This window comes from Bufo bufo, chromosome 1, assembly GCF_905171765.1.
Source record: "Bufo bufo chromosome 1, aBufBuf1.1, whole genome shotgun sequence".
Lineage (NCBI taxonomy): Eukaryota > Metazoa > Chordata > Amphibia > Anura > Bufonidae > Bufo > Bufo bufo.
In genome coordinates, this window is record NC_053389.1 from 604,458,951 (window position 1) to 604,481,399 (window position 22,449).

Below are 22,449 nucleotides of genomic sequence, written 5' to 3' on the forward strand. Positions count from 1 at the left end.
AAAAGCCATATCACCATAACAAGTAAAACGCCGTTCCTGGTCTTCTATTTAGAGCAGTTCTTTGCTGTAGCGGAATCTATGAAAACATGTTATTTTGCCATATTTTTACTTACCTTATCACATCTCTCCTTCTGGACACCGTATTTCCCACCAAAACCTTTAGCTGCATCTGTCTGAGAGGCATGCTTCACCACATCTGACCTGTAATCATGCCCCAGTGCAGTCTGAAACACGAAGTTATGAGAGGTAATCATGGAAAAGCTCATGAAACTGTGGTCCTGGAGATAAGGGCTTTGAACCACATATAATACCTAATAAAGGGATTTGCTCTATTAATTCTGCACTATAACCTAAAAAGAAATTGGACTCCTTTACTGCTTGGCTGGCCATAAATAATAGAGTGACAACCCAGCTGTATTGCACACCCTTTGTGTTTGTACTTTTATACCTAGCGGGACAAATCATGGTGGCACCAGGTCCTTTGATTACATCATGTTCCCTCCATGGTGATGTATCCGCCTGTATGGACAAGCTGCTCAATCTCCTACTAGATGTCCTACTAAAGGTCCCTTTAAATTTTTGGATAATTGATGCAATCATGCAACAAGTGAACAACAAGGATCAGTAGGGATTTGAATTTTAGGAAAGGTGAGGAGGACCCAGTCTTACACATTTCATAAGCATTAATGTTATGTAATTTTAAGAATTCATCTAAACCATTTTTAAAACTGTCCACTGTTCCTGCTGTGACCACGTCCTGAGGAAGTCTATTCCACAGAGTTACAGTTCTTACAGTAAAGAAGCTTTGACGCTTCTGGAGACTGAACTTTTTCTTCTCCAGTCGGAGGCAGTGCCCCCTTGTCTTTTGAGGGCATTTTACATGGAACAGTTTTTCACCGTATTTTTGTATGGCCCATTTATATATTTGTGTAGGCAGGCTCGGACTGGCCCACAGGGGTACAGGGGAATCCCCCGGTGGGCCCCTGAGCAAGGTGGACCCCTTGTCTCCCACCACCTGCACATAACACAGTAGACTTACTGCACTACATACATATATTAAATGTACATCACCTCAACCAGCCTATGTTCATATAAAAAATGTGTTAGATTATTTATTATATTTGAGTGTTTCTGTACGGTGGGCCCTCAAAATAAATTTTACTGGTGGGCCCTTGGTACCCCAGTCCGACACTGTGTGTAGGTTAATCATGTCCCCCCTTAGACGTCTCTTCTCAAGACTAAATAAATGTAATTCTTTTAATCTTTCTTCATAACTAAGACCCTCCATGTCCCTCATTAGTTTAGGCCTGAGCTGCAATACCAAGTGCAGCCACTATGCAATGTCGCTGGGCTTGGTGTCCTGTAAGAAGGCCACAACACTCACTGGAGGGCCACAGACTCTTCAAACATCTGATTGGCGGGGGTCCCAGGTGTCAAACCCCCATTGATCAGATACTGATGACCTATCCTGAGGAGAGGTCACCGATATTGTACTCCCAGAAAATCCCTTTAGTAATACAGTAATGTATATTTTATGTATAGTATATATTAGAAGTGGCATATAACACTAAGTCCCTTATTAGAAGAATTACCCTTAAACATCAATGGTAAACTGTGGACATGCTTAATGTGTGTCGCCAATCTGGTCAATGGTATTGGCAGCTAGTCCCCCCTGTCATTGGTGGTACATGCCACTTCCAGCACCTGATTGTCAGTGTTACTTGGCTATTTCAGGATTGTGCCTCATGGAAGAGAGGTCACTTGGAGTTATAATGCCTGGTTGTCTAATATGATGACATTACTGAACTAGGGAGGTGACTGACATTTGGCTCTACTGCAGACACATCCAGTTTTCCAAAGCAGTTGCCCAGACTGGCTGCCAATTACTCAGGAATGACTGATGGGGAGGTGGAGAGGACATTTTTTGTAGCGTCAGGGTACTGTCATCTCCGAGGGCCTGGTGGTAGGTCTTGTGGTACTGTCTATGCCAGATTATCAGGAAACCTCTTTATATGAGAGGAATCCATTGCATATTAGGCCATGGTGAGCCAATGTCAGTAAACCACAGCTGTCTCGCAATAACCTAAGCAGAGTACACGCTAGTCAAGCATCTAACAATAGAAGTATATTACATAATCACTGTTTAGGCCATTCTGTGTAGGGTCATCTTAAGCCCGCTAAAGGTGAGTATTTACTGTAGCGCTTTGCTGTGTGCCTCCATTTAAAACCTATTAGAACTATTTCAAGGAAATGTAAGCTGGTTTTAATGCAGCTCAGAATCCAAGTGCTTTATGCTTGGCAAGAATCCTCATCACATTGGATCACTGAGGAAAACTATTCAGGATGTGTGTAGATGGTGAATATACTACCAGATTTTCCAGAGAAGGGGCGAGAGAGTATATAATGTATATTACCTTGTCCATCCTGTCTCTCTCTGTTCCAAATTGTCCACCATATCCATAAGATGCTTTGGGGCCTTGCTCAAATTCTTTTTTCTTCAGTTGCTCGTGCTCTTTAGATACATTGCTTCTTAATTCCTTTATGCTTTTTGTAAAACAGGAGGTAATCTGTATAATCTCACAGTTTATGAACTTTTATTATTGTGTTACTAAGTGATTAACACACTGTAGTGCAGGGTATTAATTTTTTTTGCTGGATTAAAGGAATTGTACTAATTCTACTAAATCCTTGACTTGGGTTCTCCACCCTTTCCGACCCATAATAAAATCTCAGCTACTGTGCAGTTTAAGGCCTCATGCACACGACCGTTGCGGAACGCCACGGACAGCCATTGATATAACTGCCTATTTTTGTCCGCAAAACGGACAAGAAAAGGACAGGTTATATTTTTTTTACGGACCACGCAATGGAGCAACGGATGCGGACAGCACGAGGAGTGCTGTCCGCATCTTTTGCAGCCCCATTGAAGTGAATGGGTCTGCATCCAAACCGCAAAAACTGCGGCTCGGATGCGGACCAAAAACAACAGTCGTGTGCATGAGGCCTTAGGATGGGTTCACATCATGTTTTTGCCATCTGTTTAACGTATACATTGGGGGGAAAAAGGATACTAAAGTGTAGCACTCCACGCTTTTGTATCCTGCAGAGTCCAGTAAAAAAGTATACGTTAATGTATACTTTTATTTTAAATGAATGGATGCCACTGTATAGCACCAGTCTGAGGCATCCATTAACGTACAGTACAGACCAAAAGTTTGGACACACCTTCTCAAATGGTTTTCACTTCACAGGTGTGCCATGTCAGGTTTAATAAGTGGGATTTCTTTCCTTATAAATGGGGTTTGGACCATCAGTTGCGTTGAGGGGAAGTCAGGTGGATACACAGCTGATAGTCCTACTGAATAGACTGTTAGAATTGGTATTATGGCAAGAAAAAAGCAGCTAAGTAAAGAAAAACGAGTGGCCATCATTACTTTAAGAAATGAAGGTCAGTCAGTCAGCTGAAAAATTGGGAAAACTTGGAAAGTAAGGGCTATTTGACCATGAAGGAGAGTGATGGGGTGCTGCGCCAGATGATCTGGCCTCAACAGTCACCGGACCTGAACCCAATCGAGATGGTTTGGGGTGAGCTGGACCACAGAGTGAAGGCAAAAGGGCCAACAAGTGCTAAGCATCTCTGGGAACTCCTTCAGGACTGTTGGAAGACCATTTCAGGGGACTACCTCTTGAAGCTCATCAAGAGAATGCCAAGAGTGTGCAAAGCAGTAATCAAAGCAAAAGGTGTCTACTTTGAAGAACCTAGAATATGACATATTTTCAGTTGTTTCACACTTGTTTATGTATATAATTCCACATGTGTTAATTCATAGTTTTGATGCCTTCATAGTCACGAAAATAAAGAAAAATCTTTGAATGAGAAGGTGTGTCCAAACTTTTGGTCTGTACTGTATATGTTTTTTGTATATGTTAAACGGATGGGAAAAACGTGATGTGAACCCTCCCTTAGACTCTCGTAGACTTAGCCGTTAGATTCAGATTTCTCCTTACTTTAGTTTCCAGGACAGCACTTAGCTGTGTGGTAACTACTGTCTGTCAGCCATTATTCCAGTAATATTAAAGAAAGTAGGTACTGAAAATAATAGGGGTGATACAGAAATCAGCCAATATAGTGACATTTGAACTTCTTCAGGTAGACAGAGGCATACAGTGTCTAAAATGACTTCTTTGAGAGATTAAAGAGATGCCTATACCCTTTAACTTCCTATTATGAGAGGATATAATGACTCACTCTACATGCTGTGGACGACCAGATCCTTGTATGGTTTTTGCCCCCCACCGCTGCTCTTCTTCTGTTATATCATTCTGAGGAGGAAACATATACATAGGTAAACTATGTGGTCAAACAGGAATAGCTGTATCTACGCCTACTATCTACACAGAAGTACAGAAGTTTACACTTTCTATCCAAAGAAAATACTAAGGTTTTATTAAAGTACTAGACATTATGCCCGTTACAAAAACAGGCGCTAGAATTGACCGGTGCGCAGAGCAATCATCAAACCGCATTCCATGGACGCTCCAGGCAGCGTGTGGGGCGGCGTTGAGCGGCCGGTGCTCGGGGTGTGGTCAGTGTGGGCGGTGCGGATGGCATGTGAGACGGCTGGCACTGACTGATGGCTGGCACTGACTGGTGGTGCTGAGACTGCTGGCACTGTTACTGGTGGCAATCACTGATGGCTGAGATGGCTGGCACTGACAGGTGGTGCTGAGACCACTGGCAGCAACTGGTGGCTAATACTGATGGCAGCAGCAGCTGCTGTATCTGTGTCTGACAGGACTGTAATGGCGGCGCTTCTGTTTAATGGCGGCGCTCAAACTGACACAGCACACCATAATAACAGCGCGCTCCTGTGGGCGGTCCGAGCGGCGTGTGGTGCGGCCGCAATTGTGGGCGGTACCGGTGGCGTATAGGACAGTGCTGTTGCTGTGGGCGGTTTAGGAGGCCTGAGGCCGTGTTTCTATTGGCCGGCGGCGCGCTGATGTGGGAGGTGCGGGCGGCTGTGTGGTGCCTGCGATTCTATTGGCCGACGCATCAAGTATACGCATTTAAATCAGCGCATTGTGCATGAGCATTTAACTCTGTGCATCGCACATGCGCATTTAACTTCGGCACACACGCACGGACACAGCGCAGGCACAGAGGGATTTTATTATATAGGATTGGGTCACCCAATGTTATATTCTGGCAAGTCAAACCAGTCAGACTTTTTTTTATTTTTACAATTGAGTTCAAATTAGAAAATGGAGGTAAATAAATTGGAGTCCAATTAATGCCAGGTCAGAAAGAGACGTCCTATTACTTTTAACTATGCATCAAGGTTGGTACATTGAAAACGAAACCCTGGCTAATCATGAACTTCAACAGGAGTTTGGGAGAAAAAGAGATACAATTCTACAGTATACTAACTGCATGCAATAGACTTAGTAGACTAGGAAGTCATGCCAGGGAACAATTTCACACTGTATAATTTTTTTTAAATGTTTTTTGTTTCCTAGACTCTGTGCACATCAGGTTCAGGGTGTATGTTCAGTATATATGTCAGATGATAATCCCAATTTATACCTTGAATATTATCAACAAACTCCTATAGACTCAACAGATGTCCAAAACAATATTTTGTATGCACCTGGCGGCATATGTTGATATATGTTCATCTATTTGGAAAATAATGGCCAACACAGAAACATTTATGCTGCATCTAAGGCTACTTTCACACTTGCGTTCGGGGTTCCGCTTGTGAGTTCCGTTTGAAGGCTCTCACAAGCGGCCCCGAACGGATCTGTACAGCCCCAATGCATTCTGAGTGGATGCGGATCCGCTCAGAATGCATAAGTTTGGCACCGTTTGTCCTCCGTTCCGCTCAGCAGGCGGACACCCGAATGCAGCTTGCAGCGTTTTGGTGTCCGCCTGGCCGTGCGGAGCCAAACGGATCCGTCCAGACTTACAATGCAAGTCAATGGGGACGGATCCGTTTGACGTTGACACAATATGGTGCAATTGCAAACGGATCCGTCCCCCCATTGACTTTCTATGTAAAGTCAGGAGTCCCTATTAATATACCATCGGATCGGGAGGGCAGACCCCCCCCCCTCCCTCCCCTGTATTTAACTTATTGGTGGCCAGTGCGGCCCCCCCTCCCTCCCCTGTATCTAACTCATTGGTGGCCAGTGCGGCCGGCCCCTCCTCCCTCCCCCCCCTGTATTTAACTCATTGGTGGCCAGTGCGGCCCCGCACTGGCCACCAATGAGTTAAATACAGGGGAGGGAGGGAGGGGGGGCCGCACTGGCCACCAATGAGTTAAATACAGGGGAGGGAGGGGGGTCTGCCCCCTGCTGCCTGGCAGCACCTGAAGAGCCTGCGAGATCTATGAACGCTAGTGTGGAGAGGACACCTGAACAATTCTATTGACTTGTAATACCTGCTTTTGCAATGTATAGTAGGCAGATACGGTACCTGCTTATTTTTCAGTGGTTGCCATAAGTACATGGTTGCTATAAGTAATACAGTCGTAGACTCACCACAAAATCTGGATCAGTTTCCCAGTCATCACCTCCTGCAACATCAGCCACTGTGACATTGTGTCCCGCAGACGATTTCCACATCTATAGTATATAGAAATACATGGCTTCAGAGGTGAACGCTGTAGTCACAGAAGACTCCCAAAGACAACTGGCATTGCACACTAACACAATGCTATCTCAAAAAGAACTGAAACCAGAAAACATTGATTGCACATGTTAGGGTGGGTTCACACTAGCGTTATGGAGTCTGTTATGGCTTTCCGTTATAACGGAACATACCGGAATCCATAAGACGGAAGGGCGGATCTGTTTTGCTGCCCATAGACTTGCATTATGACGGAATGCAAAACGGACGCCTTTAAAAGGCATTCTGTTTGCTCTCCGTCCTAATAGAAGTCTATGGGAATCAAAACAGATCCGTCTGGTTCCCGTTATGCAAGACGGAATACAAAGTCCTATCGACAGGACTTTGTTTTCCGTCTAGTATAACGGGACCCAGACAGATTCGTTATGTTTTCCCATAGACTTCTATTAGGACGGAGCAAAACGGAATGCTTCTTAAAGGCTTCCGTTTTGCATTCCATCCTATGGATTCCGTTATGTTCCGTTAGCCTGTTATAATGGAAAGCCATAACGGACTCCATAACGCTAGTGTGAACCCACCCTTAAATGACACGATCATTAGTGCTTATCAGTGACTACCTGTTAAAACGACACTCGGCCAAGGAAAGATTTAGGGGGAGATTTGTCATCTCCCTTGTGCCAGAAACATGACTTAAAAAAGTCACAAGCATTGTGTTTGTTATTTTTTTTAATGTGACTTTTTGAAAAAAGTTGCAAGTGCTCTTTTTACGCCGCCTTTGGCACTTTTCCAAAAGAAGGCATGGTAAGGGTGGAAAAGAGGCATTGCCAACACCAGAAACAAATTTATCTTCATTAATACCAGTTTTCTGTCTAGTTGCATGGACTGCTGCTGGACTGAATTTATGTATGACCAGACCAGTTCAGAAAGTACCAGTATTGATAAATCTATCCCTTAGGCCCCTTGCAGACGAGCGAGGATTCCACACGGGTGCAATGCGTGATGCGAACGCATTGCGCCCGCACTGAATCTGGACCCATTCATTTCAATAGGTCTGTGTACATGAGTGTTGTTTTTCACGCACGACTTGTGCGTTGCGTGAAAATCGCAGCATGTTCTAGATTCTGCCATTTTCACGCAACGCTGGCCTTATAGAAGTGAATGGGGCTGCGTGAAAATCGCATCCGCAAGCAAGTGCGGATGCAATGCGTTTTTCACTGATGGTTGCTAATAGATGTTGTTTGTAAACCTTCAGTTTTTTATCACGCCCGTGCAAAACGCATTAAATCGCATTGCACCCGCGTGAAAAAAACTGAACAACTGAATGAGATCGCATATAAAACTGAATGAACTTGCTTGTGAATTCACGCATTTTTCACTGAACGCATCCGCAACACATCCGGACTTATTCCGCTCACGCTCATCTGCAAGGGACCTTCAGTGAGGAAAAAAGGTTAAAAGAACAGTGTATTTATTGGAAGGATGAAGAGGGCAAGGAACTCTGGGACCTCTACATTAGGCTCCATTCACACGACTGTATTTTTGCTCACAAAATGGGCCCACAAGAAATGTGGGCAGCACACCGTGTGCTGTCCGCATCTGTATGTCCATTCCGCAGCTACTCAAAAAAGATAGAGCCTTTGTAAGGCTTCTGGCTGCCTTAAAAACCATCAGCACCCTGCAATCATATCAGGAGGAGCGAATAGGTTGAGAGAGGGACCCTCTCCCCCTGTAAACCCCTTAGATGTGGCAGTCATTATTGGGTTAATCTGCCAACATCAGCTATTTTACCGACACTGGCAGTTACAGCTAGGCCCCTGTAAAAATTGAGCAAGCACAGCTCCTGTGCCCGCTTGGTCGGTGCACTGTACATGTACGGCGGAACTTTCACTGCACGTACATGTACAGCACTCGCCATGAATGGGATAGCTATACAAAGTAGTTTTTTTTTCTCGATCTAGCCCTTTCTCTTAATTCAAAAACCAAGAGATCCCCCCACTTATGATTTGGGTAGAGCCTGCACACAGCGATTACAATACGTGTATGTTCACATAGATTTTTTCGCTGTGGATTTTAGTGCGGATTCAGCACCCAAAAACGGAGCCGAAAACGCTTGCAAATCATCTTTATTGATTTCAATGGGAAAATTGCTTGTGAGTTTAAATGATGCCGGGTTTTGTCACTCGTAGTTTTAAAAACTGTGGCATGGAAAAAAGTGACAGCTTCATTCTGCATCAAGTCCCTACCCAAAGTTCCAAAAACACATAAAAAACACTTTGGAATAAAAACTGCATCCAAAAAACCATGAAGAATCCTGAAGTTTATTTTTTTTTTCCAGTACACAAGTTACTCTGTGTGAACATACCCTGAAACAAACCCTGTGACTTCGGCAAGTAGCGCATGCAATGCAGGATGTAGGAGGAGGTTCTGACCAAGCACTCTTTCTCCTTATATAGCACAATCTGTATGAGCATGGGAAATTGGTTCATTCTAGCACCACAGGGTGTTCCTTTTTATGAACGGCATAAATGAACAGAGCCTCAAAATATTATTACATAGGAACAGATTCACATTACTCTTTTTTATTTATTTTTTATTCACCCTCCGTCCCCATAAAATGGCGTGAACCTGGCTTCATAGCAATAACTACCATTGTAGGAGAAAAGTCAGGTCTTTCCATAGCTACATACTGAGAACTGGTTTTTTACACCGGTCAGGAAGTGAGTCATCTGCTTCAGCCAAGAATCATCTCTAATTGAGCAAACGGCTGTCGGGAAGGAACGTTGCTCGTCGGTGATCTCCTCCACAGTGATCGCTAATGCCCTAGTTTGGCCCCTTACTAAATCATTGTTTTCCGACCGCAAAGGCTGTTTAGATGGCAAGATCTGCAAACGATGATGCATGAAAGATCCAATTACCTGATGAATGAGCGTTTTGCTCGTTCACCAGGTAATCGGCAGCACCTTTACACTCTGAAAGTGGCCTAAAGATCAATGAGGCCTTCATATTTCCATGCAGTCCACGTGTAGAAGAGATTAAACATCAGATGTTAGCCCATAATAAAATTAAAAAAAAACAACCTGGTGGCTATGTCTATATCTATGACAGGGAAAGGAGGTGACAACCTGATTGCCATAAGTTATTTTCATGGTATTTAGCACCATGGATGGAGCCTGGAAGCTCCATTTCATTAGCAAGACCCTGGCAATATCGTATATATGGTCTGAGAGTATAAGCTCCTGAGCAGTGTCGAGTGAACTATCAGCGTACAAAGTTTGGGTTATCTAAGAATTCCGTTATGGATTCTTCTACCACGGACCATTACTTATGGTCTGTGGTAGCGGAATCCATAACGGAATTCTTAGATAACCCAAACCCAAACCTTGTATGCCGAACTTGAAAACAGAAATTCGCTCACCCCTACTGCTAAGGATTATCAGAACTATTGGTCTGTAAATTACATTTGTGTCCTGCATCCTTATCAAGTCATCTCCAAGGAGGCATTTAAGATTTCATTGAATTCCTTGCAGTGCTTTATGATACGATCCCCCCAGTATCTCTATTAGTTAATATGTTGTCTTAAGTTACATTTACATGGCTGCAGATGACAAGGAGTGCAGGTAACGTCTTAATAAGACTGTAGGGTCCTTATGTTTATTAAAACACCAGAACACATAAAATCATACACTTTATCTGCCGATGTCAAAGTGCCCAGCCCCTCCTAAATATATTGTGTAACCCCACACATGCGATGACATACAAGTGATAGTAACAGGGATACAGGCTGACAATTACGGTACTTACTGTGTTTACTTGCTTTTTTGTATGAAATCTTCTTTTTTTTTAGTATGCAGTATTTAAGCTTCTTTCTTTTTTATGCTATGTACCGTAGGTGGCAATTGTTCCGTCTTTATAGATTTCCTGCTGTCATAGTTCCTCTCTTACGTGAAGTGCCTGTAAAAATTCACTTCCTCCTTTGTGGTTTCTTTTTGCAGAGTTAAAATATTCAATGCTTACCCCATATATTTTTAACTTGTATTTTCAGCACAGATTATTTAAAGGTGTTGTGTGAGTTGCAGGCGTTTTATGGGCAAACTGCAAGCTGACTGATGAAATATTAATACAATTTAAACTCTCCTTCCGGAGCCCCGTACAATTCAGAGCCGTCACTCGGTCCTCTCAGGTGGGTGCAGCCGAGATATATATGGGGTCATTTATCTAACTGGTGTAAAGTAGAACTGGCTTAGTTGTCCATAGCAACCAATCAGATTCTACCTTTCATTTTCCAAAGGAGCTATCAAAAATGAAAGGTGGAATCTGATTGGTTGCTATGGCCAACTAAGCCAGTTCTACTTTACACCAGTTTGATAAATGACCCCAATAGTTAGGACTGCATCGATAATGTGCTGTATACCACAGTAACAAATCTGCCCTGTCTAAATGTAACCTAAAGGGTTCAATACCTTCTACTGCTCCTTCTCTATAAAAGAAAAATTACCCAAGGCCACAGTTTAGCCTTTCAGACAGTTTCAAATACTGTTTAAGCATACACTACTCACAAAAAGTTAGGGATATTTGGCTTTCAGGCAGTGTCGGACTGGGGTGCCTGGGTCCCACCAATAAAATTCATTTTAGGGGCCCAATATAAAACTACATGCAAATACTAACCACCTATACAGTGGCAGCAGCAAGATGCTGCAATATAATTATAGGGGTCCTTGCAGTGACTTTCAGAGGGCAGGTCCCTGGGGAGAGAGGACATGGTTAGCCTGACTCTATACTTAAGTCATCTCAGCCACCCAATGTGTCTATAAACTGGGTACTTTGTTAAATAATGTGCCCAGGTTTTCATATCAACATAGGCTGATTGAGATGCTCTATGCTGCCTATCTAGTTCTCTCAGTCTACTGTGCCATGTGCCACTTGTAAAAGGGGTGAGGGACTAGGGGCCCACCTTGTTCAGGGGCCCACCGGGGAATACACCTGTTCCCCTGTGGGCCAGTCCAAGCCTGCCTTTAGGTGAAATTTATGGAAAACGTAAAAAGTTCACGCTACAGTGATATTATAACAATAAAGTAGGGCATTTAAGTAGAAGCATACAATGGTGATTTCCTCATCTCCAACAATTTATTTAAACAAAAGCCAACAACAGTGGTGGGTATACCCCCAAAAAAATGTCAATGTCTCAATAACTTGTCATGTGGCCGTGAGCATCAGTTACAACTTGACAAAGACGTTTCATGCTGTTCACAAGTCGACTTATTGTCTGCTGAGGCATGGCATCCCACTCTTCTTGAAGGGCGGCCCTCAGGTCATTGAGGTTCTGGGGTACAGAGTTACGAGCCTCTACATGGCGACTCAGCTGATACCATAGGTTTTCAATGGGATTCAGGTCTGGAGAGTGCAGTCTACTCCATTTCAGGTACCTCAGTCTCCAGCAGCCGTTCACTAATGATTTGACTTCGATGAGCTGGCACATTGTCGTCCATGAAGATGAAATTAGGCCTGTGATGTTATTCAAGTAGTATGGGCTTGTCACTGTACAATTCACAAAGTGTAGGGCAGTTCTGTATTGACTAGACACACGTGCCCACGCTGTAACACCACCACCACCAAAGGCTTGTCTGGTGACAATAGTGGCTGATGCATTGTGCTCTTCTTGATGTCTCCAACATTGTTGGCGGCCATCATTTCTAATCAGTATGAACAGTACTGAGGCCCACAGCATAGATGCTCCCTGGCCCATGGAAGACGATGATGCCTGTGCCTGGTGGTGTGGTCAGGTACCCTTTCAGGTCTTCTACCATGCAGACCACACTGATGTTAATGGTTTTGAATGGTCTGATGTGACACTTGGGTGCCTCTCACCTCCCTTAAATGTGCCTGGAGTTGTGTGGCTTTCATCATCTGGTTCTGCAGGGCATTGTTCACAATGAAGCGGTCATCAGTGTGGGATGTGGCCAAAGGACGTCCACTTCTATGTCTTCCTGTGACTCTTCCAGTCTCTCTGTTGCAACCTGCTGATGATACTCTGTGACACTCTAAGCTCAGTGGCCACTTCCGTCTAAGAACACCCTGCTTGAAGCCTTGCGATGGCGAGGTACTGTTGATACAACATTGTTAGTTGTCATCTTGGTCTCATGATTTCAGAATGTGAACAGTATGATGACGAGGACTGTTTAAATACCAATTCTAATTGAACCAGGAAATTTATTGGACGATTCGTGGATCAAACACCTGTTTTCAATGTTGCCATTAAGCTCCTTGTTAGAGAACAGCAAGTTGTGCAAAACGTACTGAAAGTTTGATTAGTTGGACATGTGCATTCAAAAGTTTAGTGACGGTCACATTAAGTTCACCTGTAAAGGTTAGAGTGCAGTTTAGGTTCATCCTGAAAGTTCACCCAAAATTAAATATCCCTAACTTTTTGTGAGTAGTGTATAAATATGGCTAAAGGTGCCAGTCTGAGAGAATGGAACCTTTTCCAGCAGCTTGTGCGCTGAAAATACTTTGAATAATTTTAAGGACACTATTCTTGTAGACTAGATACGTAATTGCCCAACATTGTAAATCTTGTATAACATGAAAAAAATGGTAATCTTTTATTATATGAACTACAGTTAGCAATTTTCCTGACGAGTTTAATTATCAGTACATTATCTGATCCACAGGATAGGGGATAATTGTCTGATCGGCAGGCGTCCGCTGGGGCCCACACCGATAATGTGAACAGGCACTCCTTTAAACTATATGGGACTGCCAGTGATACTGTAGCTGAGCACTAGTACTATCTCTGGCAGTCCTATAGCTTTAAATATAGCGGCAGTTTCTCTGGGACGTACCATTCCTGAGATATTCCCAAAAAATGACCTGCATTAGCCAATACAAACCTGCAAGTCTTTCTCTTCATATCCCAACTGCCATACACACGATCACATGTCCCTTATCAGCTAATAGAAGCTTGCAGGCCCTTAGTCTCCACATACACACAGTTTTACTCCAGGTTTCCATAACAACCCAGCCATTTTTCTTCACTGCTGTAGGTCAGCTTTATGCCAGGGCTACACACCGACAATAAGTCGCACGACACATAGGGCACAACTGCACTGCTACATGTGTTGCGCGACATTGATGTCGGACCAATGTTGCACAACAATTTTTGTAATGATAGTCTATGGTGTTGCACTGCAACATGTGACATGCTGCGACTGCGACACGACAGTCGCAGGAAAATCGATCTTGGATGGATTTTTTGCAACTGTCGTGTCGCAGTCGCAGCATGTCGCATGTCACAGTGTGACACCATAGCCTATCATTATAAAAATAGTTGAGACAAAATGTCACGCGACACATGTCATCATGTAGCCCTAGCATTAAAGGAGCGGGCACTGTGGAGGTCACTGTTAAAGAGGCGTTCACTGTGGATGTTATTGTTAAGGGGGCAGGCCGCTGTGGAGGTCACTGTTAAAAGGGGGAACACTGTGGAGGTCACTGTTAAGGGGGCAGGAGCCACTATTAAAGGGGAAACTGCTGTGGAGGTCACTGATAAGGCAGCAGGGTACTGTGAGGTCACTGTTAAGAGAGCGGGGTACTGTGGAGGTCACTGTTAAGGGGATGGGCTGCTGTGGAGGTCCCATTTTAAAGTGGCAGGGCACTGTGGGGGGGTCAGTGTTAAGGGGTGGGGGACTGTGGAGTTCACTGTTGAAGAGGCGGGGTGCTGTAGAGGTCCCTGTTATGGGGTTACTGTCGGTGTCGGACATGTCTGAGCCTGAGCACCGCGCCAAGGTTTCTCAGTCTTGAGTGGGACTCGCAGAATCCTCCCTCCTCCCATTGCTAGCATGGTTACATGCTGGAGGTAACTGGTAAATTGTTTGTGAGTCGGCCTCATGCTCCTGTAATTTGCCCACTGGCTCCTGGTATTGCCCATATGGCACAGGTAGGTGAGTGTTAGGTCCCCGAGCTACTTGAGAAACCTTGGCGCGGTGCTCGGGCTCAGACATGTCCTACACCGTAGGACATGTTGGCTAATCTCTCAATTTTAAAATCAGTTTGAGGGTTTAGTAAGACCGCAGAGTGCACCTGTCTTTGTTATTATTTTGTTATATTGATATATTGATTATCACATCCACATAATTGCTATCTTGTGTAGGATGTCTATTGTGGTACTTGTGGTTCGCTGCGGGCATCCTCCACTGTATGCATTTTTGCTGGGGATCGTCATTAGCAACGGGCCACAAGTGCAGGATTTGCTCCCCTATATATATGCACAACTGCATGTGGGTTTGAGCACTTCCTGCTTGTTTAATACCACGCCATTCTTTTCAGTTTGAATACCCAAGCATTAAAGACCAAATAAAAATGATTTTTAATATAGAAATATTGGCCTACTGAAAACTATGTACAGTATATGCACTTAATACTTGGTCAGGGCTCCTTTTGCATGAATTACTGCATCAATGCGGCGTGGCAGGGAGGTGATCAGCCTGTGGCACTGCTGAGGTGTAGTGTTGATCGAGCACCAAAGTGCTCTGGTGCTCTAGTAGAGCACTTCCTGATGCTCGGGTGCTCTACAGAGCACCCGAGCACAATGGAAGTCAGTGGGAGAACCAGGCAGCACCTGCTCTGAAGAGGGAAGGGTGTCGGGACTCTAGTTCGGCTTAGGAGTCCCTGCTCTGACTCCATATATAGCCATGTCCATATATGGAGTCAGTGCTAAGGGACACGCAGTGTATTTAAATCTAATTTAGCTATTTCCAACTCATCACCACGACGGCCCACAAGGAGATTGACCCCTGACCTCTGTAGGGGCAGGAACAGAGAGAGGGTTTAAATCCCCCAACACCAGTGTTTCCTGTTCCTACAGAGGACAGGGGCAGAGAGAGGTCTCCCTAACCAGGGAGATGAAAATGTATGTATTCCTGACACCACCACCGGATTACCTTGGTGTCCCCCGGCCCTCCCGCGGTCCCAGTACTAACACAGGGGAGAGGTGGGAGGCCTCACTCCGTTTGATACGAGAGCCTGCTCCCCAGGACGTGATCTCCCACTGGGCCTCCTATGGCTTTAGCCGGGCTGCGCATCGGGCGCTTTAGCGCTATGCGGCAGCGTCACTTCCGGGAGACGGAGGAAGTGACGTATAAGGCGCGCGTCTCCGGCAACATCGGCACAGCACATGGAAGTGCTGAGACAACAGTCTGTTGTTTGTGCCGACATATCAGCGGAACCTCGCTCTCCAGGAGACCCCTCTGCGCCGCCTGCCGTAAGTTCCCCTGTGGGGAGATGTGCCTGTATCACCGCTGTTTTTTTTTCACTTGTGGTTAGGGAACTCGGCTTCCTCTCTCCTCCTCTCCTCCTATACTCAGGCTTGGGGGCAAAATATACTATTATTATATATGTATTTATATATATATATCAGCCTGATTGGGGTCGCTCTCCCCTCCTCGGTTCCTAAGGAGGCGCAGAAGAAGGTTAGGAAGCCCGCTAAGTGCATATCGTGCTATAAGCGGCTTCCAGACGATTACCATAAAAGGCTATGTAAGGACTGCATTAATTGAGGAATTTAGGTCCATGATTCACAAGGAAGTCAAATCCTCTCTATCTCAGCTTACCTCCTTACCTAGGGATCCACCTCCAACTAAAAGACAGAAGATTTTGTTTTTCCTCTGAATGCATTCCAGACTTACTAAAGGCTGTCAGAGCCACTATGGGGGTGGAGGAAGCCCAGAAGTCTCATTCCGTACAGGATGAAATGTTCGGGGGACTTCGAGTTAAAAAAACTTGCGTCTTTCCGATAAACGAGAATATATGTGAGATGGTTCTCGACGACTGGTCTAATCCCGAAAAACATTTGGGGGTGCCTAAGTCTTTTAACAATCGCCTTCTATTTGATCCTAACGAGTGCAAAATATTTAATGAGACACCTAAGATCGATGTACAGGTCACAAAAGTAAATAAAAAAACAGCCTTACCCTTCGAGGACGCCTCCCAGTTACGCGACCCCATGGACAGGAAGGCGGGCAGTTTATTGAAAAAATCCTGGGAGGCCGCAGTGTATAACCTGAAATCCAATATTGCCGCTACCTCGGTGGCGAGGTCCATGGGATTGTGGTAAATGAATTGGAGGATCATATCCGAGACAAGACCCCTAGGGAGGAAATCTTAAATTCCCTTCCCCTGCTAAAGTCTGCCACCGCATTTATGGCGGATGCTTCGGCGGAATCCGTAAGATTCCGGCCTATCCAATGCGGCCCGCCAGGCCTTGTGGATGAAGTGCTGGTCGGGGGATAAGACCTCAAAAATGAAGTTGTGCTTCATCCCCTTCTCGGGGGAGTACGTCTTTGGCCCTGTGTTAGACCGCATTTTAGAAAAGGCGGCAGACAAGAAAAAGGGTTTCCCCGAAGAGCGATCCTATAAAAGGAAATTTCCCTTTCGTGCCTCCGCTAGTCAGGGAAGGCCCTACAGAGATAAAGGGAAGTCGGGTCGCTGGAGCTACCCCAAAGGAGGCAAGGGAAGAGGTACTCCCCTCCCCTCCTCCCAGAGTAAATCTATTGACAGACAATGACGCCAGAGTCGGGGGGAGACTGAAGAATTTTCTAGCCCCATGGGAATCCATCACCCTGAACCCTTGGGCCCGGGAGATCATAAGGTTCGGCTACCAAATGGAATTTTCTTCATCTCCCCCAAACCGTTTCATTGACACCAGTCCCGGATCATCCACTGTATACAAGAGAATCCTGCAAGGAGTCCAGAGCCTTCTAGAGATGGGCGTAGTAAGCCAAGTCCCATTGACACAGCTAGGGCAGGGGTTCTATTCAAACCTCTTCTTAGTGCAAAAGAAAGGAGGCTCATTTCGCGCAATCATAAACTTAAAGACCCTAAACAAATTCATAGTCTATCTGAAATTCAGGATGGAGTCCCTAAAATCTCTGATACCACTAATAAGAAGAAACGCTCTGATGTGTACAGTAGACCTAAGAGATGCTTACTATCACGTCCCGATTCATCCAAATTCCCAGAAATTTCTGAGATTCACAATTCGAGATCGCAAAGGCTCAATCCTTCACTTTCAATTTACGGCTCTTCCCTTTGGGATATCATCTGCTCCTAGAGTCTTCATGAAGCTCGTGGTCGAGATGGTGGCTTCCCTGAGGCACAGAGGCCTGGTGATCGTACCGTACTTGGATGACTTCCTCATGATTGGAGACTCCGAAAGCCAGCTTAAAGCAGATCTAGACACCTTCCTGTTGTTCATACGGAATCTAGGTTGGTTAATAAACCTGCAGAAATCAAATCTACACCCATCCAGTACGATTCAGTTTCTGGGGGTCATTCTAGATTCCCAGGTTCAACGTATATTCCTCCCATTCATTTAAAGATCCGACGGTTTCAGAGCAGAAGGCCCTGCCCTATAAGAGTAGCCATGAGCCTTCTAGGACTTCTCTCGTCCTGCATACCCTCTGTACCCTGGAGCCAGTCGAACTTCCGAACCCTCCAAGCCTGGAGTCTCAGAGTCTGGAACAGACAGCAGAGCTCCTTGAATCACAGGGTGTCCATCCCTCCATTAGTGAAGACCTACCTAGACTGGTGGGCGAGCTCGAACAACCTCTCCTTGGGAAGCGAAAGAGGATGGGGAGCAAAAGTGGGGGATCATTACTTTCAGGGTACCTGGCCGCCATCAACTCGTTTTCAATCCTCCAACTTCAGAGAGCTGAAGGCGGTTTGGGAGTCATTAAAGGCAGCGGAAGATCTCCTCCAAGGCCTACACGTAAAAGTCCTTTCCGACAACACGACTACAGTAGCGTACCTTTCTCATCAAGGTGGAACAAGATCAGGAAAACTGATGTACATATCAGAAATTTTTTTAAATTGGGCGGAGTTCCACGTAAAATCCATCTCCGCGATTCACCTGAAGGGGGCTCTGAATATAGAGGCAGACTACCTCAGTCGAGAACTAATAGACCACACCGAATGGTCTCTGAATCAGGACGTTTTTCAAATGCTGATAGACAGATGGGGCACCCCTCAAATAGATCTGTTCGCCTCAAGGAAGAATGCGAAGGTACCAACATTCTGCTCCCTAAGTTCACGGGACAATCCTTGGGCGCTGGACACGTTCACATAACAATGGAATTGGAACCTCTGCTACGCATTTCCTCCACTGCCTCTAATTCCCAAAATAATCCAGAAGCTCAGCCGAGAAGATACAACTCTAATACTATTAGCCCCTTACTGGCCGAAGAGAAGCTGGTTTCCTTCTCTAAAGAACCTCTCGGTAGAAAACCCGTGGCCTCTTCCATCCAGGAGGGATCTCCTTCATCAGGGGCCAATCCTACACCACAACCCAAACTTCCCAAAATTGACAGCCTGGATCCTGAGGTCCAGATGCTAAAATCACAGGGTCTCTCCGATCGAGTAATATCTACTCTGAAGGCGAGTAGAAAGAAGGTCACCTATTCTATCTACTTAAAAATTTGAAAGGGTTTTGTTCCTGGATCGGGAACCCAGTCCCGAATTCTGAACCTCCTAATATTCAATGAATCCTAGAGTTTCTCCAGCAAGGTCTTGAACTAGGTCTTAGACCTTCCACCCTCAAAGTACAGATCTCAGCCCTGGCTTGCTTCTTCGACCGAGAAGCAGCCTCACGCCCAGGGCCGGTGCCACCAGTAAGGCGATCTAGGCAGTCGCCTAGGGCGCCATTTAGCAGGGGGCGCCCGTTGCGGTTTAAAAAAAAACCAAAATCCTCCAGATCCTCTCTGGCTCGATGGATTAGGGACAACATCTTCCTTTGCTATGAGATCCAGGGCCTTCCCTGCCACTTTCAATCTAAGAGCCTATTGGCCTAGAGCCATGTCTTCTTCCCAGGCTGAAAGGGCCAGAGCTTCTCTAGAGGACATCTGCAAAGCTGCTACGTGGTCTAGCATACATACCTTTATGAGACACTATAGACTATAGAGTAGCTCAGACTTGTCTTTTGGATGTAAGGTCCTTCAGGCAGTCGCCCCCCCTCCCCTAAATTTATAATTTTGTATATCTCCTTGTGGGCCGTCGTGGTGATGAGTTGGAAAGCCGGAATTAGACTTACCAGTAATTCAGTTTCCACGAAATCACCACGACAGCACATATATTCCCTACCCAAATTTTTTGCTTTATGTTTTGGAGGTTATGAATTAATATCCTCTTGAGTTATTGTTTATCCACCACTTTTTATGTCTCTGTAATTTTGGACACACTGGTATTGGTGGTGGGAGGGGGGGGATTTAAACCCTCTCTCTGTTCCTGCCCCTACAGAGGTCAGGGGTCAATCTCCTTGTGGGCCGTCGTAGTGATTTCGTGGAAACGGAATTACCGGTAAGTCTAATTCCGGCTTTCTGAAAAGTTTCTGGTGGGATTTGAACTCACAACCTTCTACATTACAGCCAAGAATCTTATCCACTACACTATAGAGCTGCATGGCCAGTTACTTAAGAATTATAAAATATGAGACTTCTGCTGTATAGGAATACTTACTACTAGTAAGTATTCCTATACAGCAGAAGTCTCATATTTTGTCTGCATTGTTGGTTCAGGTGTCTCTCATCTTCCTCTTGCCAATACCCATAGATTCTCTATGGGGTTTAGATCAGGCAAGTTTGCTGGCCAATCAAGCACAGTGATACTGTGGAGTACTTGGTGTACAGTATGATATGGTGGAATTCTCAGTTCTGAGTTAAATGGGCTGTCAAGTTTTAGAAAATATTTTGCGGACCGCACATCGCTGGCACTTAATAGAAAATGCCTAATCTTGTCTGCAATTGCGGACAAGAATAGGACATGTTCTATTTTTGTTCGGGAACGGAATTGCGGACCCGGAAGTGCGGGAATGGGTCCGCAATTCCGTTCCAAAATTGCGGACGTGTGAATTGATATAAGGAGGTCCCACTACAGAAAACAGCTACAAAAAGTGCATCTCTCACTTTCTTTCTCTCTGGAGGACCCAACAATTGTTTTCAGATTCGGGCTCATGCCCACGAGTGTGTGTAGCCCGTGCTGCGGACCGCAAGTAGCATTCTGCCATGCACAGGCACCGTCCTTGTGCACGTGGTTTGTGGATGCAGACCCATTGACTTGAGTGGGTCCATGATCTGTAAAAGATAGCCTGCGCAGCAAAAAAAATAGGACATGTTCTATATTTTTGTAGTGTGGAGGCACATGCCAAAATCCCACTAAAGCGCTCCGTAGTGCGTCCCTGGGCATTCAGTGGGTGCCTTCGCTCTGTATCTTGAGAATTGCGGACTCATTCAAGTCAATGGGTCTGCATCCGTGATACGGAGTGCACATGGCCGGTGCCTGTATATTGCAAACCTGCTGTTTGCAGTCTGCAATACGGCCATGAGGCACACACGCTTGTGTGCATGAGCCCTTAAAGTTAATTTTGCATTTCATTTGAAAATCAATGTCCCAGAGTCTGGAGGAAGAGCGGAGAGGCACACAATCCAAGTTGTTTGAGGTCTAGTATGACGTTTCTACAGTCAGTGATGGTTTGGGGCGCAAGGTCATCTGCTGGTGTTGGTCCACTGTGTTATATCAAGTCCAAAGTCAGAGCAGCCGTCTACCAGGAAATTTTAAAGCACATCATGTTTCCCTCTGCTGACAAGCTTAATGGAGATACTGATTTAGGGTACTTTCACACTATTGTTTTTTTTTACAGGCACTGATTTCCGTCATAGGGGCTCTATACCGGAAAAGAACTGATCAGTTTTATCCCCATGCATTCTGTAAGGAGAGAAATCCGTTCAGGATGCATCAGGATGTCTTCAGTTCAGTCACTGAACGGCGTTATGGACGGAGGAAATACCGCAGCATGGTACGGTATTATCTCCGTCCAAAATTCCGGATCAATGCCGGCATTAATTAATTTACATTGAAATGTATTAGTGCCGAATCTGGCATTAAAAATACCACAATGCTGGATCCGTCCTTCCGGTCTGCGCATGCGAAGACCGCTAAAAATGAGAAAAAAATATATAACTGATCCGTTTCTCCGGATGACCTCCGGAATAACGGATCCGTTCTTGCAATGCATTTGTAAGACGGATCCGTCTACAAATGCTGTCCATTTGCATGCAGATTGCCGGATCACTCTGCCGCAAGTGTGAAAGTAGCCTTAATTTTCCAGCAGAACTTGGCACCTGCCCACACTGCCAAAAGTACCAATACCTGGTTTGATAACCATTAACCACAATGCTTGATTGTCCAGCAAACTCCCATGACCTAAACGCCATAGAGAATCTATGGGGTATTGTCAAGAGGAAGATGAGAGACACCAGACCCAACAATGCAGACCAGCTGAAGGCTGCTATCAAAGCAACCTGGGCTTCCATAACACCTCAGCAGTGCCACAGGCTGACCGCCTCCATGCTACGCTGCATTGATGCAGTAATTCATGCAAAAGGAGCTCTGACCAAATATTGAGTGTATATACTGTACATATTTGTCTATGCGCACTATGTACTGAAGCTGTATGCTGTCCGTGCAGTACCAGAGCCCAGAGAAGACCAGGAAAGTTGAGTAAGGCCAGTGCTAGCAGCACTACACTCACAGCTCTCTGGGACTCCTGCACTCATAAGTGCTTCCACTATAGAAGCGCTCATTAGTTAAATTAAAAAGTGAAAATGCTACCTCCTAATGTAACTTTTTTTGAATATTTTTTATTTTTTTTGTTTCTTGGGCTGTTCCAATGAATTATACCAAATATCGCCATCTTGTGTGGAAAATACGTTTATAATGAATTTTTCATATAAGGGCTCTTTCAGTCAGTCAGAACCAGAAAAATTAAAAATTACTGA

General features: G+C 45.1%; 1 protein-coding gene across 1 annotated transcript in view; it reads right to left on the reverse strand.

Annotated features, from left to right (window-relative positions):
• Nucleotides 1–10,574, reverse strand: part of LOC120985564 (src substrate cortactin-like) — a 71,329-nt gene extending 60,755 nt beyond the window's left edge. The window contains exons 1-5 of the mRNA XM_040413580.1: nucleotides 10,430–10,574; nucleotides 6,541–6,624; nucleotides 4,250–4,323; nucleotides 2,415–2,544; nucleotides 114–224 (exon numbers count right to left, since the gene is read on the reverse strand). Of these exons, the coding sequence (XP_040269514.1) occupies nucleotides 114–224; nucleotides 2,415–2,544; nucleotides 4,250–4,323; nucleotides 6,541–6,624 (399 nt within the window). The 5' untranslated portion in view covers nucleotides 10,430–10,574. The remainder of the gene's footprint in view (nucleotides 1–113; nucleotides 225–2,414; nucleotides 2,545–4,249; nucleotides 4,324–6,540; nucleotides 6,625–10,429) is intronic.
• Between the last annotated feature and the right edge of the window lie 11,875 nt (nucleotides 10,575–22,449).